A 13,727-nucleotide genomic window follows, 5' to 3' on the forward strand; every position below is an offset into this window, starting at 1 on the left:
CCAGCCTTCGAAGGTTTCTCCGGCTCCCCTAAATACGGTTTGCGCCAGGTGTTCACCCTTCCATTTGCAGTCGTTACGCCTACATCCTTTACCTTTCGCTCGCATAATTCACCATCGCATATTCATTCCGTCCTAACGAACTGACAAATGGTGGCTCGATCACGCACGATCTTTAACCATTACCTTCGTTCTTCACGCAAAAGTCTTTCAGCACTCTGCACTAACGTAGTTTTCCCTTCGAGAGGTTCGTTCTGGTTGGTGGTCGCGCGGGGTGGAAACAATGGGAGTGGGGTGCAAACATAGGGCGGGAACCTTGCGTCATCCAATCATCCTTCTCGTTATGGAGCCAGCAGACTGGGAGTGAGACGAAACGCCGAGGCTGAAGAGGGGCTTACAGCTGGTCGCCTTTGGCCAACTGTTGCTGCTGCTGCTCGGCGCTGCCCACCTGGGAGGCTGTCCCCGAGCGGCTCCGCTTGCCCAGCCTCGGTCCGAACCACATGCCACTGTTGGCCCCGGAGCCGCCGGCGCGCTTCACGAGCCCCGGCTGGCTCAGCATCTGCTGCTGGAGGGCTCGCTGCTGCTGCTGGAGCGCCCGGGCCATCAACCAGTAGCGGGCCGCGGCTCCGCCCAGCTCCGACTTGGCTCCACCTCCGGAGCGGCCGACGCGCGGGAACGGCACCAACCCCTGGCGCTTGATCTCCTGGATGGGGTAGTCCTCTGCTGGGAGGGGGGGAGAGCGAAACAGAGATTGGGAGTAAGGTCGCTCATGCTGGAGACGATGCCGTGCCCTGGTTTTGTCCTTACCGTAGTCGTCGGCCAGGTCGACCGCTGGCAGCACTGCCGTCGGATCCCAATCGACGGACGCCAACTCCGGGTCGCTGCGTCCAACGCGAGGAAACGCGAACAGTCCCACGGTCGGGCCCCGCTTGCTACGCGCACCGACATCGAACTCGACTGCAATTGGAATAAGTGGGAAAAAAAAGGAAAGGAAATTAACTTGTGATGTTTTGATTTCAAATGTAAAAGTTGCAATAAACAAACCCTGTGTCAAAGAAAAGGCAAACAACGTCGTTATTCATGCGTCTCCAGCCATTCCCTAGCTCATCCGAAAATGATCTTCTGCCCCCGGACAGCTCCACGGTTGGTAAGTGTTATACAAACAAATCACTATACGATTTCCATTCCACTTTTGTTGCACAATGCCATTCCGAAAGAAATAGCAAACAAGCGAGAAGTTTTTCCTAGCCACATGTTGTGCTTGTTGTTTCCTGTGCTATGTTTTTAATTCGCCTCATATTTACTCACCAACTCCAATGCGATAAAGCAGTGCAGGGTTATCAGCTAAGCATTGTGGTTTGATTACATTGTATTTGACAACAAACAAAAAACAAAAATGTGAGAAATTAAAATTAAATTATTTTCCAATTTAAAACACAAAATATTTCTACATAAAAGTGATGCATTTTTGTAAAATATCACACAATCTTGCTGCATATCTGTGTTTTCTTCGCCCCCTATTCCGCCCTTACGCTCCCTCTCCCTCCACGGGAAAATGCCTCCAAAGCAGAGGTAGCGCATTCAACCAAATGAAAACGCTCCAGGACTCGTTTTCCGTGTGTTGACAAGTGATTGTTTGAAAATTGGTGGTACTACACTTTGATGGCGTTTATTAATATTTGTTGACAGACGGTGGTGTTGATAAAAATGTCTTTCAACATTCGCTCTCAGTTGCCTGTTCCTTCCTCCCCCCCCCCTCCCCCCTCCCCTCCCTCCGCCCCCTTCGTAGAACTAAAACACGAAACATGCCCAAGGATGTTATGCCAAGAAATGATAATTGATAACGACATTACGCACACCCGCAGCGCCTTTGTTCGCGTGGTTCGCGCCCTGCGGCACCCTTCTCCCACCCCTCCCTCCCACCTCTTTTCCACCGGCCTTTCGTGCCCCAACTCCAACGCCTAGCCTGCGGCTCGGCTTAGGACATTTTCATTTACCGCCATCCCATTCGTTAGCCGCCGGCCTCGGCTTTCCCCGTAGGCCGCGGGATCCGTGCTGGCATTTTCCCCCTCCCCCACCTTTTCCGCCCCCACCCTGCTTATCCGGCGGTGCGGATGCACTTCTGCTGCATGGGCCGGGTGCGGGATTAGAATAATTGTTTTCCTTTCTTCGTCACCGGCCCCAACACCCCGCACCCCCCCATGCCACCCACGGCTTCGGCGGTTCCGAGAGCGCGCCCCACTGGGTGTTTTCCGATGGCTAATGAACTCGTTTTCCCATTTCCATTCTCATCCAACGGCGAAGAGACGAAGGATGGACCGGATTAAACAAACAGAAATTTAGAGGGAAAAAAAAACTCCTTCCAATGATTCGCCCCATTTAAATTCGAACTGTTTTTCCAAAAATTATCTATTAATTGATGGGAACCGAGTCCTCCGCCTGCACTAACCTCCCCCTCCCTTCCCTTAGAGCATGAGGTAAATGAGTTTCAGCAAGTTCTACGATGCATTCACCATAGACAAAGGCAACTTAGCTACTTGAAACGACGTGGTGTTAAACGTCTACAAACTGTCTTGGGTGTGTTTTCAAAAAAAAACTAATCAATAATACTCGTTGTACGTTTAGCTTCTCGCGGGATAAATTACCGTTGAAAGTTGCGGCGCGCCTTTAGCACCTTTAATGCTCGCGGTGGAAAACTGGCACTGCAAGCACGGCGTGGCGATTCCAGATTACATCCAATCGTCGATCGTAGATAAAAGACGATACGGGGGCCATATGCTGCGAAAACCGAAACGGCACGTTGGGTAAACAGTGCCATATTATAGCGCACGGTGCGGCCAGCAGCTCGTATTTATGGGGCCGAATTCGATCTAAAACCGGGCCACCGAAAGACACCGACGAGGATAACGGCCACCACCCCACCCGAAGAAAAACCCCCCAACCTGCTGCGGAGTTTGGACACGGGGGAAAACTCACCTTCTGCGCGGCATAACGGTGCGGCCAGCAGGACGACGGCGAGCGTCACGTACACCAGCATCTTCACCAGCATGGCGTCGATCGGAAGATAAAGATCTGGGCAACCGAAACAACACCTCCAACGGCTGCAAACGCGTGGGAAAGCGACGCTCGGCTGCTCGGGTGTTTTGTTTGTTTTTATTTTACTCTTGGCGACACCCTTCAATCACTCACGAATAACTTTTGTGTTGCGCTGGGAAGATCTTGACGGGTTGAAAGATGAGGCTGCGGCCAAAATGTGGCAAGGAAATGCACTCGCTCGCGGACTTGCACACGGGGACACCCACTTCACGGACAGGACAGACAGTCTCACAGTCTGCTCGTCGTCACTCGGACAGTTCGGCTGTGCACGGTGTTGTGTCGAGCGGATGTCCGGCCGCCTGCCTTTTATAGGGGCGCAAGCTCAGCCGACGAATTTGAATACCGTGCACCAGGAAGGGGGGAAGAGGGGGAGGCGAACGCGAACCGTTGGCCAGCTTACCATCTCCGGTGCGCATGTCCTTCAGGTATCCCCTTCGCCTCTCCCCACGCATCACTCTCTCTCCAGCGTCCGGCGGATCTCAAGATCTTCCCGTTAGCCGAATTCATCATTCGAGTAGAAACACCACCGTATACAGTGGTGTTCGCAAAACCACCCGAACCCGTGCTCGATCCTAGTTCTAGTTTCTTCCTTTTTCCTTCATTATTCTATACAAGATTCCGAACCGATTGGTATCAATTGCATTTATAATTTAAAATGTGTGGATTGTGGATTTAGAAATTGTACAATATTGACTCGATATAGTTTATACAGTGTTATGTTTAGAAAGTTTCGAAAACGTAAGTGGTTTGTCTTACATTTCTCCCCGTTCTCCCCTCACATGTTTTTCATTTGTTTCTTCAACAATAACAATAAGAATAATGTAGTAGCCTAAGATGTTTGTTAACAAGATTTTACTTGATTTCGTTATCAAATTTGTTTCACTTCGAACTCCACGCCAAAAATACTCAAGTAGTTGTCAAAAATACAAAGGTAGTTTTATACACTCTTAGTAGAATATCCAGAAAGAAAATGATCGCAGAAAAATAGTAAAATTGAAAATGGTCAGCTTAGAAAAAACAAAAGCAGGTTACATAAGTCGAGGTAACTTTTCTTTTCAGAAAATACATTTGCAAATAAATTTTCATTTAATCCTACCTTGTTTTCATCTGAACACTAAACAAACTCATTATAATATCTAACGAATGAATAGAATATAGCAAATGTGAACCCCTCCCAGTCAAGCGCAACACCCCATCGCTGCAACACTCTCAGCCACAGGTGTAATTTTCCAGTAATCACGCGCTCTTGGTCTCTCTTTTCGCCGGGATTGCTGGGCACTGCTTCCATTCCCCACTTTTTTGCGGGAAAACAAACGTTACGGGGGATTTCCGTATCGATAGCGAGGGATGGGCGATTATCAGTTGCAACAAACTTGTTTCGGAACGGGGAGTTTACCTGTGGAACCACCCGGTAATGGTCTCGGTAACAGCAACGAGCCGACAGGTGACGTGCGTCTTACTGGTGACGCACCTGAGAGGGGAGCAGAGAGAGAGAGAGAGAGAGAAGGAGCTACAACGGAAGGGAAAAGGGGGAAACACGGGGGTGTGAAAGCAAGGCTCAAATCATGCCGGGCGGCCCAACAACCGCTTAGAACTGTCGTTTGGTTTTGGGCCACCGGGATTAGCAGGCCCGATAATCGTTCCCCTAAGCGACGCCGACACGTAGGTTTGTGTCCTTTCGGATACACGGGTAATGATTGTTTCATTAGTTGGACACTCTCTCCCTCTCCCTCCTTGGACCTCCTGGGGGGAGGGGGAAGGGCTTCCTATCGACAGTGGATCCCACTGGATGCAATTTCAACACCATCAGCCGCGGCATGACGTGAACCCGGAGACTCATCAAATCAGCGGCCCAGGGCAGGGGGTGGAGGGCAAATGCTAATAAAAGCACCCATCTTCAATCCCGAGATTCCGGTCTCCCGGGGATCCAGGGCCAACGCCACGCTACCCCCCTCCCTTCCCCATTGCAACCGGTCGCCATCTTTTCACCGCCGCCGCCCGAAAGGCTGCTAAATTGAAACAAATTCCCGTCGATTAATTTTCGTTCGGATGCTGCATTTTTAACGCCGGGCCACCCCGGTAGGGGTTTTTTTTTTAAAGTGCCAGCTGCCAGCCGGTGGTCATGGCTGCACCTCGTCCCCGGCTTGGACGGCCACGTGCGGCGAAGCCAGCTATTTTAAGGCACCGGGCACCCGTGTCCTTGCGGCCTCAGAGCTTCCCTGGTGGGTTTTGCAGCTGTTCGCCAATTCTTTGCCAGTTTTTCGATCGAAATAGAAAAAACACAAGGCTAAGCCGGAGGGGAAGCCTTGAGTTCTTTAAGCTAGATTAGTTTGCTCCTCAATCTGCAAAAGGCAGCAATTGGAAGAAACTACTCGCTTCTTAATAATCCTGCAAGCCTTTCGGATTTTTTTTTTGTTCGTGCCAAGATATGGGGGGCGATCCGGAGTAATTGATAGCGCAAAGCCGACGGGGCTAGAAACGAGGATTATTTTATGCACTTTCCTCCGCCTCGCTGGATCGGTAAAACGCTTCGAGATGTTTGTTTGTTCTGTGTGATTCGGTTTAAAGATACGGAAAAGGATTTTCCCCCTTCAGCGAATTCATCAGCAGCAGCTAAGCAATTAGCAACCGGAGCGATTAGAATAAGGCTTGAAAACATTTGAAAACAACATGAGTTAATGTTATGAAACGGGTTTTAGTATGTTCCAATTATGTTAGATAAGAAAAAAAACACTTGAAATGATTTCATTTTCATAAACCGTGTCCAGTTGATCAATAAATGATGATTTCAGGCGACGTGAAGTGTTGGGCCGTGCAAGCAATAATACCGTTTTCGAACATGCTGCAATGCAAGTGCGCAATTACACTGCCAGTGCACTTGCGATATCCCATATGCGCGTTTATGTTGGTTATCTTCCTGGTAAAAATATTCGCGTAATTAATTAACCCGAAGGAACACAACCCAGCCCCGAAGGCCGCTGTTAAAACCCTCGGAGGGGCGGTGGTAGAGAAGACAAACAAAATCACCATTTCGTGGCTTGCGCGGCGTACGTGGGCGTACGATCCTGCGGTCTTCATACCTGTGGCTTCCCAACGCGTCGTTGGGGTGGGTGGGGGAGGTTAAAATATCGCTAAAAATATGGCGCAAAAATTGGATGGCAAGATATTGATGGGGAGTTTTTAATTTTTTTTTTCGGGGGTAGAAAATCAATAGCACCCGAGGATGGAGAGACGGGGCAAGGGCGCGCGGAGAGGAGTCACCGTTGTGGATTGCGTCCGGCGCTCTCGGCGGAGTTTCGGAGTATACGATTTATTTCATATTGCCCATCCGGAGTACAAAAACAAACAAATTACGACTAATTAACGAGCTAAGCGGCTTTCCTCGTTCGTGGTTGGTTACGTTCGGGGTGAGGGGGAGAGGGAGCGAGTGGGGAGAGGAGCCGCTTAGCGACACAATGAAGCGGAACGACACAAAACGTGGTGCAGCAACACACTCGTGGGTAGTCTCTGTAAGTATGCTCGATGTTGTTGTTGTTGTCAATAGAGTAGATTGGCTAGTATCTTGGCGACGAAAGGGTGGGAAGGCAGGAGGGAAGGGTGGTTTGGGGACACCTCGACACGCAGCCTTACAGCCATCCGCCAAGCGTGCGGCCCGTGCTCTTCGACTTGCCGCGGGCTGAGGGTGAAGCGGCCGGCGCGGAAGTGGAGGTGTCCTCGGCGGTAGGACTGAGACGCTCCGGAGTCTTCGCGCTGGACGGCGAGCGGGAGCGGGGAGCGGTGAGATTCGCACCCGATTTCGTCGAACCTGTCGGCGAGAGCGTATCCATGGGGCGGGCGGCCACTTCCGGCGATTTCGAGCCGGACTCGCGGGACTCCGACTCCGGAGTTGGCTCGCGGGACTCGTGGGCAAGATCGGGAACCTCGTGGCGCTCCAGCGGAGGACTGTTGGGCGGAATGGGCGACACGGGACGCTCGGGGATGGCGTCGTCCAGCGGCGGTACCGGCGGGCTGGATCCGGATGCGGGCGTATCGGAGCGCTCCTCGTTCGGATCTTCGATGATCGGCGATCGGACTCGGACTCGGATGCGCTCCAGCTTGCTCAACTCCTCCGTCGCCGGCGCGCCCCTTTCCACGGTGCCCGACGTGGCGCTGTTCGTCGGCGACGGTTCCTCGACGGTGACGGATGCCTCAGCACTCACCACCTCCTTCGGCTCGCTACCCTCCGCACCATCACCTTCAGCTCCCTCCAAACCCTGAGAAGCGTCGTACTGCGTGTAAGATACTCCCCTCTAGCAAAAGGGCCACGCCAAAGATACCTACACTTATCTTGTCCTTCATATCGACCAGCTTCTTGATGGAGCTCTGCTTCCACGACTTGCGGCGCTCGTGCTCGAACTCGGCCGTCTCGACGCCGCCGGCCGCCGCCACATCCGTCATGTCCTTCTTCAGCTTGGTCGTCATGAACTTGACGTACGCGACGCGCGTCACCGGCGTCACCTCCGACAGCTTCGGGTTGTACGCGACCAGATGGTCGGTGTCCATCTCCAGCCCCTTCTCCGAGTTGTCCAGGATCTGCTTGCGCAGGCTCTGCCGGCTGCGGCGCATGATGGCCTCGGTCGAGTTGCCGATGGGGTCGCGGGCCACCGTGCTGCGGCGCACCAGCGCATTCCAGTCCTCCGGCTTCCTGCAGCGATTAACGCAAACGTAAGAAAACCAAGGCACCCACATGTAACACCCCGCGCCCGCTACGTACTTCTTCTTCGTGCTCGACTTGTTGCCGATCGCCTTCGCTATCGTGCTGAACACGTCCGCCGGCTTCTCGGTGGCGGCATTGAACGTATCCTGCAGAATGCCCTCAACGAACCCGATCTGGAAGTCCTTCAGTATTCTTCGCTCCATGACGCGTCCCTTCTTGCCGGCGACTGGTGACGAGGGAAGGAAAGGAAGTAAAATGCAGTGGCGGATCCATACGGTAAGCACACTAAGCAGCTGCAGCTGTCTCATCAAATGCGTAATGAATTTGCGAATGAATTGTGTTTTGATTTGCAGAAAAGGTCACCCAAACGTCACATGTTTGTGGTTTGTTCAGTTAAAATATAAAATACTGCTGCACTAACGTATATTAAAGCGATCAGTGTGCAGATTATTTTGCAGAACGGGAGAATTAGCAAAACCAATGCTCTGCCCCAGCTCCAAACGTATTTCTAATGCACAAACTTTTCACCCAAATGAACTTGTTCGAGTTTTGAAGAGACTCAATAATTAAATGAATTTAAAAATGAATTAAACTGCTCGTCAATTTCGTTCATGGAAAATACTATTCGTAATGATTCTCCCGGAAAGTTCGCAAAGATGGGTTTCGCATGAAGTATGGGTTTGAAATTAAGGCTTTTGGCAGTTAAAACTTGGGAAAATATTGAGGAAAATTTTGGTTTGTAACGTAGTTGAGTTTCTATCAATTTTCAAATATAAAGTTGAGTGTTGATTGTAATGAATGTTTATGCGGCCTTCTCACTTGCATTCTCGTTCGGCTTCAGGTTGGGCGTTCGCATGCCGTTCTGGTGCAGAATATCGATCAGCTCGTACCGGAGCGTGCTGATGTCCTGCCGGATCTCCATCACGTCGTCCTCGGTGATGCCAAAGTCGTCGCGCTTGCGCTGCTCGGCGGTGACGTAGCGCCGCACCAGCAGCTTCATCACGTTCTCGTGCCGCCGCTGGGCCTTCTCCCGGTTGCGTTTCTGTGGGCCGCAAAAGAAAAAAATGGTTCAATCAATAGTAAGTCCTAGTTTTTTTTGTTTTTTGCACTATTCCACAAACAAACAAGTCCGGCGGCGGTTTGGCAGTGTGCTGAAACGTCACCAACACGCAACACCCCACCGGCAAAACTTCACACGTCGTGGGTTGGTGATGTCTTTGACTGGGCAGTTGTAATACCCTCCGGGAACCCTTGCAACCCATCGGCATCGAGGCAACGTTGGAGAGGGGAACTGAAACAGAAATTTCATCCGGAGATTTTTATCCATCCCCCCCGCCCCCTCCCCACTGGAGTTGTCTAGCGAAGGATGTGGATGAAAGTTGAAATGTTATCAGACGCGACGCGTGGCATATTGTGATATTTTCCAGTCACTCGAGGGGGAAAAGGACAATTCAATTACCTTGCTTTCCAATAAACAGTGAAAAAGAAAAAAACAACTTACTATAATGCTGGTCGTGGAACGCTTGTCGCCGGAGCATTTGCATAGGTTGGTGAAGTTTTTAATCGACGGAAACAGGTTGAACGGGGGCGGTAGCGTATCGCCGTCCTCGAAGTAGCTCATCCATAGCCGCGAGCGGGCGAACTTCCACTCGGTGTCGGAGCGTTCCTGGGGGGGGAGGGGGGAGAAACGGAAACGACGGAAGGGGTGAGTTGTAGGTTGTGGTCTGGCCCCGGCCCAAAGCAGGAGCTCTCCCGAGCCGTACGCACCGAAATGATTTGGTACGAGTTGCTCATCATGGCGATCAGCATGTTGAGCAGCACGATGATGTTGATGACACTGTACGAGCCGAACATGAGCAGCGCCCAGAAGCGCGTGAAGCTCTTGATGCCGCTCAGCTCGAACGCCATCAGGTCGACCAGGCCGAACGACGCCCAGAACAGCGACTGCGACGTCTCGAAGAGGTTGGCGAAGCGGCGCCAGATGGCGCACGCCTTCTCGTTGTTGTCGAAGTCCGGCAGGCCGCTCGGCAGGTGGAAGCACTTGTTCTTCTCCAGCACCGCGTAGTACCACAGCAGCTGGTTCAGCCCGCAGCCGAACGCGAACAGCACCAGCGTGTAGATGAAGAAGAACTTGATGATGTCGATGATCATGCGCCCGAGCGACACCTGCAGCGGTCCGAGATGCGGGTTGATGGAGAAGATGTGCACCAGCTTCAGGAAGGAGAAGATCATCCCGGCGGCGAACGCACCCTCGGAGAGCAGCATCGGGTCGAAGGGATCCCACTGTTCGCGCGGGTACCACGGGTTCAGGCCAGCTCGTGCGTCGCGCTGTCGGTGCGTTCAATGAATGATTGAATGAAGAGTCACATTAAAGTCGCACTCCTAGGCAGGGCCTTCCCCTTCCGACACCTACCCAAACCGTGTACCAGGACGTGAAGCGCAAACTCATCCACACTATGTAGAACGTGTTCGAGATAAAGTCGACAATGTTCCACAGATCGGACACGTACTCCATCAAACCGTCGTTCCACAGGGATTTCATCTCGTGCCATATTAAACCTTTTGGTGGGAGGGTGGGAAGCAAAACAAAAGCCACATGAAGTTGTTGTACCTTGCAACCGCGCTGCTCGACATACTTATGATGTACAGTATGACCAGACACTCGAACATTCCCGGCAGCGAGCCACGCTCCTTTCGCTTCCACTCGGCCAAGATATCCTGCGCCCAGTCCGGGCCGAACCACTCGATGGCGAGGTACTCGACGCGCTGGGACGCACCACCAAGCAGCACTGGCGCGCGCGGGTGGGAAGAATTTGGGGGAAAGGACCAGCGATCAGAACTTGTGACAGAGGAAGGGTGCGGGGGGTTTTTTTAGAGTATGTTCATACTTAGAAAGAACGCGTAACTTGCCGAATGGACGATGAACTTCACGAACGGCTTCTTCATGAACAGGCCCATCTCGGAGTTCGGTGCGATCATGTAGATCAGGCTGTACACCGGGAACATGGTGCCCAGCTTCGCCACCTGCATGATCTGGCCGATGAACGATTTGCGCCGGAAGCCGGGCAACCCCTCGTACCAGATCGCCGCCAGTAGCTGCTGCACGTTGGGGTGGGCCACGAACTACGCATGTTGGGCGAAAGGGGAAAGTCAATAGATTTCCCCTGAGGGGCGGTTGCCGCTGGTGCCGTACCATTTTCTGCTTGTGATTCAGGGCCAGCTTGAGCCGCTCGAGCGTTTGCCGCTCGCCGGGCTCCCAGTTGTCGACCGCGCCCGGGCTGAAGTTGAGCATGATCTCGAGCTCGTTGGAGGTGCGCGCGTGGTCCAGCAGCGCCGTCGCGAACTCCTGCACCGCCGCCCGCATTTGCTACCCTCGGCGAGGGGAGGATATAGGGGACCAGGTCAGAGAAAGGGGCTTACGAGCACGCGAAACGCTACTGCCGCCTACCGTGTACTCGGCGCGAAATTCCGTCTCCATGCGGCTCAGGCGGCGCAGCTCCCAGGACAGATGGAACGCCGTCGAGATTGGGTCCTTCGAGCTGAGCGCTATCAGCGAGCTGGACGAGAGCGCCTTGTAGGCGTTGATGCGTGACTGGGAGTGGCGCAGGGAGTCCTGCTCGCTAGAGGTGACACACTCATCGCAACCGCACCTGGGAAACCGGGGAAAATGAGCAAAACGAGAGGGGTGTGTGTGTGTGTGTGTGTGGGAAAACCCCAAAAGAAGGAGAAGGGGGCATGTGCGTGGGCATGATTAATTTGCCTAAACTCACGGGGGCAACTTCAGGGAGCCGACCGAATGACCGATCACGTCGTGGGACGTGCGCCTGAAACGGTGTCCCATTAATCACCCACTTACCGTACATCGTGCGGCATCGGCAGCGTCGCTCCACGGTCAAGCAGGATTTTTAGGATTTCGTAGTTGTTCTTGTGGGCGGCCAGTATCAGCGGGGTGATGTCGGCGGTAAAGGACGACGAGGACCGGTCCACTGCCTCCCAGCTCTGCGGCGAGGGTGGGTGGGATGAGAGAAAAGAGTGAACGTTCAATAGGGCGTTCATGCAGCGGTTTGCCAAAATTTTCTTACGTAGGGATCGCCCGGCACGTGGTTCTCCTCCTCCCACAGCAGCAACGTTTCCACAGCCTCGACGTACTCCTCTTTGATGGCATGCAGCAGTGCATCCTGCGGAAACGGGTGAAACCGGGTTAACCGGGTTAATGGTGGCGACATCTCACTTGCTCGTGGTGTGTTTTTTTTGTTCGTCCTCGGAAGCCGGGCGCTTATCGCCACGGCTCTGGTGACGATGAGTAATTCCTAGCGTCGCCATTATTCATCCCCCTTACGCCATCCGCCATTGCAGATGCACGGACGACCGAAAGGATTTACCTGGCGTACCAGGGCCGTTAGTTAATACCACAAACGACACTCGACTGCCGTCCGGGGGATTAGCTGCGCGGCCCAAGGCTCGGGAAAACAGTACCGTTACCCCCCCGTCCTCCGGCCCCCTTCCCTCCACACCCTACCTTGACTTTGATGCCCTCCCGCAGCAGCAGGTTGATCAGCTCGATGTTTTCGTTCTCGATGGCCGCTATGAGGGCGGAGCGGTTCAGCGGATCCACGCAGTTAATGTCGAACTCTTCCGGCGTCTCCTTGTTCTCCTGGATGATTCTGCGAATCGGCCAATGGCAAACCGGGAATGGCAAACGGATTAGTGCGTGGACAGGTGGGGTTACATCATCGCGAGCGTGCCCAGCCCCTCCAATTCCCCCGCGTGGCAAAATTGTATTTCTAATAATGCACGCACCAGGGGTGGATTATTTTCCTTCGGTTCATGCTTCCTAACCATTTATGAACGGGGGGGGTTTCCGGTCCCCACGATTACCCTTAACCTTCACTGTAAAAGATACCGCTGTCGGTGGAGGAAATACCAACGCACAACCCCGGGTGCGGTTAACACACGGCTTACGTAATACTTATTTTAAAATGACAGCGAATCCCGTCGGTAAACCGTGGAAGGTGCAAACTTGTACGGGTTCTTTTGCTAGCTTCCTGTCAGTTTGGTTTTGAAATGTATGTTAAGAATGAAAGTACGGAATGGTCCCCAGCACGGAGGGTTGTGTATACCGGTTAGAATCGTCCAAAACCAATGCCGTCGATAATGTAAATTCAATTAGAAACGCACGAAGCAAATCAAATGAAGCGGACCGGAACCTCTCACGGTCAGCCTGTTGTAAAAAGCGCGCCTTTGATCGATTGACGACGGACCTGGGCGCTTCGCCGCAGCGTGTTTGATTGGAAAGTCGGTAGTTGATAGTGATTCCGGCGCGAGGTGAAGTGGTCGCTTTTGAGGTAGGCGCCTATTTAGAGCATCATCGTCAGCTTAATGTGGTTGTGTCAACCACGTGCAGCTTACGTGCCGCATTTCGCACGTCAGCGCTTAAGCGCTTGGCCTTGGCCCAAGGAAGGGTGCGCGTCCGCGAAGGCTGTTAAGGCGGATTATTCCCCCCGCGGTTGTGTTACCTTCGCACCGTTGCGCAATCACCCCGTTCGGCGCTCAGCAGGAACCGCTTCTCGGTCTTCGTCAGCACGATGTCCTGGATGTCGAGGTCGAACTCGGAGGCGGCGCTCTTGAGCGAGCGCCGCATCGACGGATGGTCACCGATCCCCGGCTCCGCGTTGCCATCCTCCAGCGAGACGGTCGAGTTGACGAGGTTCTCGCGCGACTCGGTCGCCTTCTTCATCGTGATGATTGTTGCTTGATCTTCGGATGGTCTTCGGATTGGCCTAGGTCTTTCTAAGAGCAGCCTCTCTCCTCGCACCCCACACGCGTACCCTACGCCACGCTCACACACGCACACACTCCGGCAGAGGCACACGCGATTATAGGGTTGACAGCTGCGGTGTGTAACTCTGATCTGATAACACGGCTATGGCACTAAAGC

General features: G+C 53.1%; 2 protein-coding genes across 3 annotated transcripts; both read right to left on the bottom strand.

Moving 5' to 3' along the window:
- Positions 1 to 391: 391 nt before the first annotated feature.
- LOC131290409 (cardio acceleratory peptide 2b) lies at positions 392 to 3,046 on the bottom strand. The gene is made up of 3 exons (XM_058319563.1): positions 2,974 to 3,046; positions 805 to 954; positions 392 to 717 (listed from the first exon to the last, which is right to left on the bottom strand). Exons 1-3 carry the CDS (start codon positions 3,044 to 3,046, stop codon positions 392 to 394), a joined length of 549 nt encoding a protein of 182 aa, XP_058175546.1.
- A 3,673-nt stretch (positions 3,047 to 6,719) lies between these two features.
- LOC131291271 (transient receptor potential protein) lies at positions 6,720 to 13,526 on the bottom strand. Of its 2 annotated transcripts, none has more exons than XM_058320460.1 (15): positions 13,306 to 13,526; positions 12,309 to 12,453; positions 11,872 to 11,967; positions 11,646 to 11,788; positions 11,238 to 11,439; positions 10,983 to 11,156; positions 10,678 to 10,912; positions 10,426 to 10,578; positions 10,203 to 10,348; positions 9,557 to 10,117; positions 9,291 to 9,455; positions 8,609 to 8,831; positions 7,847 to 8,015; positions 7,414 to 7,777; positions 6,720 to 7,337 (listed from the first exon to the last, which is right to left on the bottom strand). In XM_058320460.1, the coding sequence occupies exons 1-15, from the start codon at positions 13,524 to 13,526 to the stop codon at positions 6,720 to 6,722; spliced, it is 3,615 nt and encodes a 1,204-aa protein (XP_058176443.1). The 2 variants fall into 2 exon arrangements, with proteins under 2 accessions (XP_058176443.1, XP_058176442.1); XM_058320459.1 differs by having other exon boundaries at positions 6,720 to 7,346.
- Between the last annotated feature and the right edge of the window lie 201 nt (positions 13,527 to 13,727).

The sequence above is a fragment of the Anopheles ziemanni genome, chromosome X (genome assembly GCF_943734765.1).
Source record: "Anopheles ziemanni chromosome X, idAnoZiCoDA_A2_x.2, whole genome shotgun sequence".
NCBI classification, from domain to species: domain Eukaryota; kingdom Metazoa; phylum Arthropoda; class Insecta; order Diptera; family Culicidae; genus Anopheles; species Anopheles ziemanni.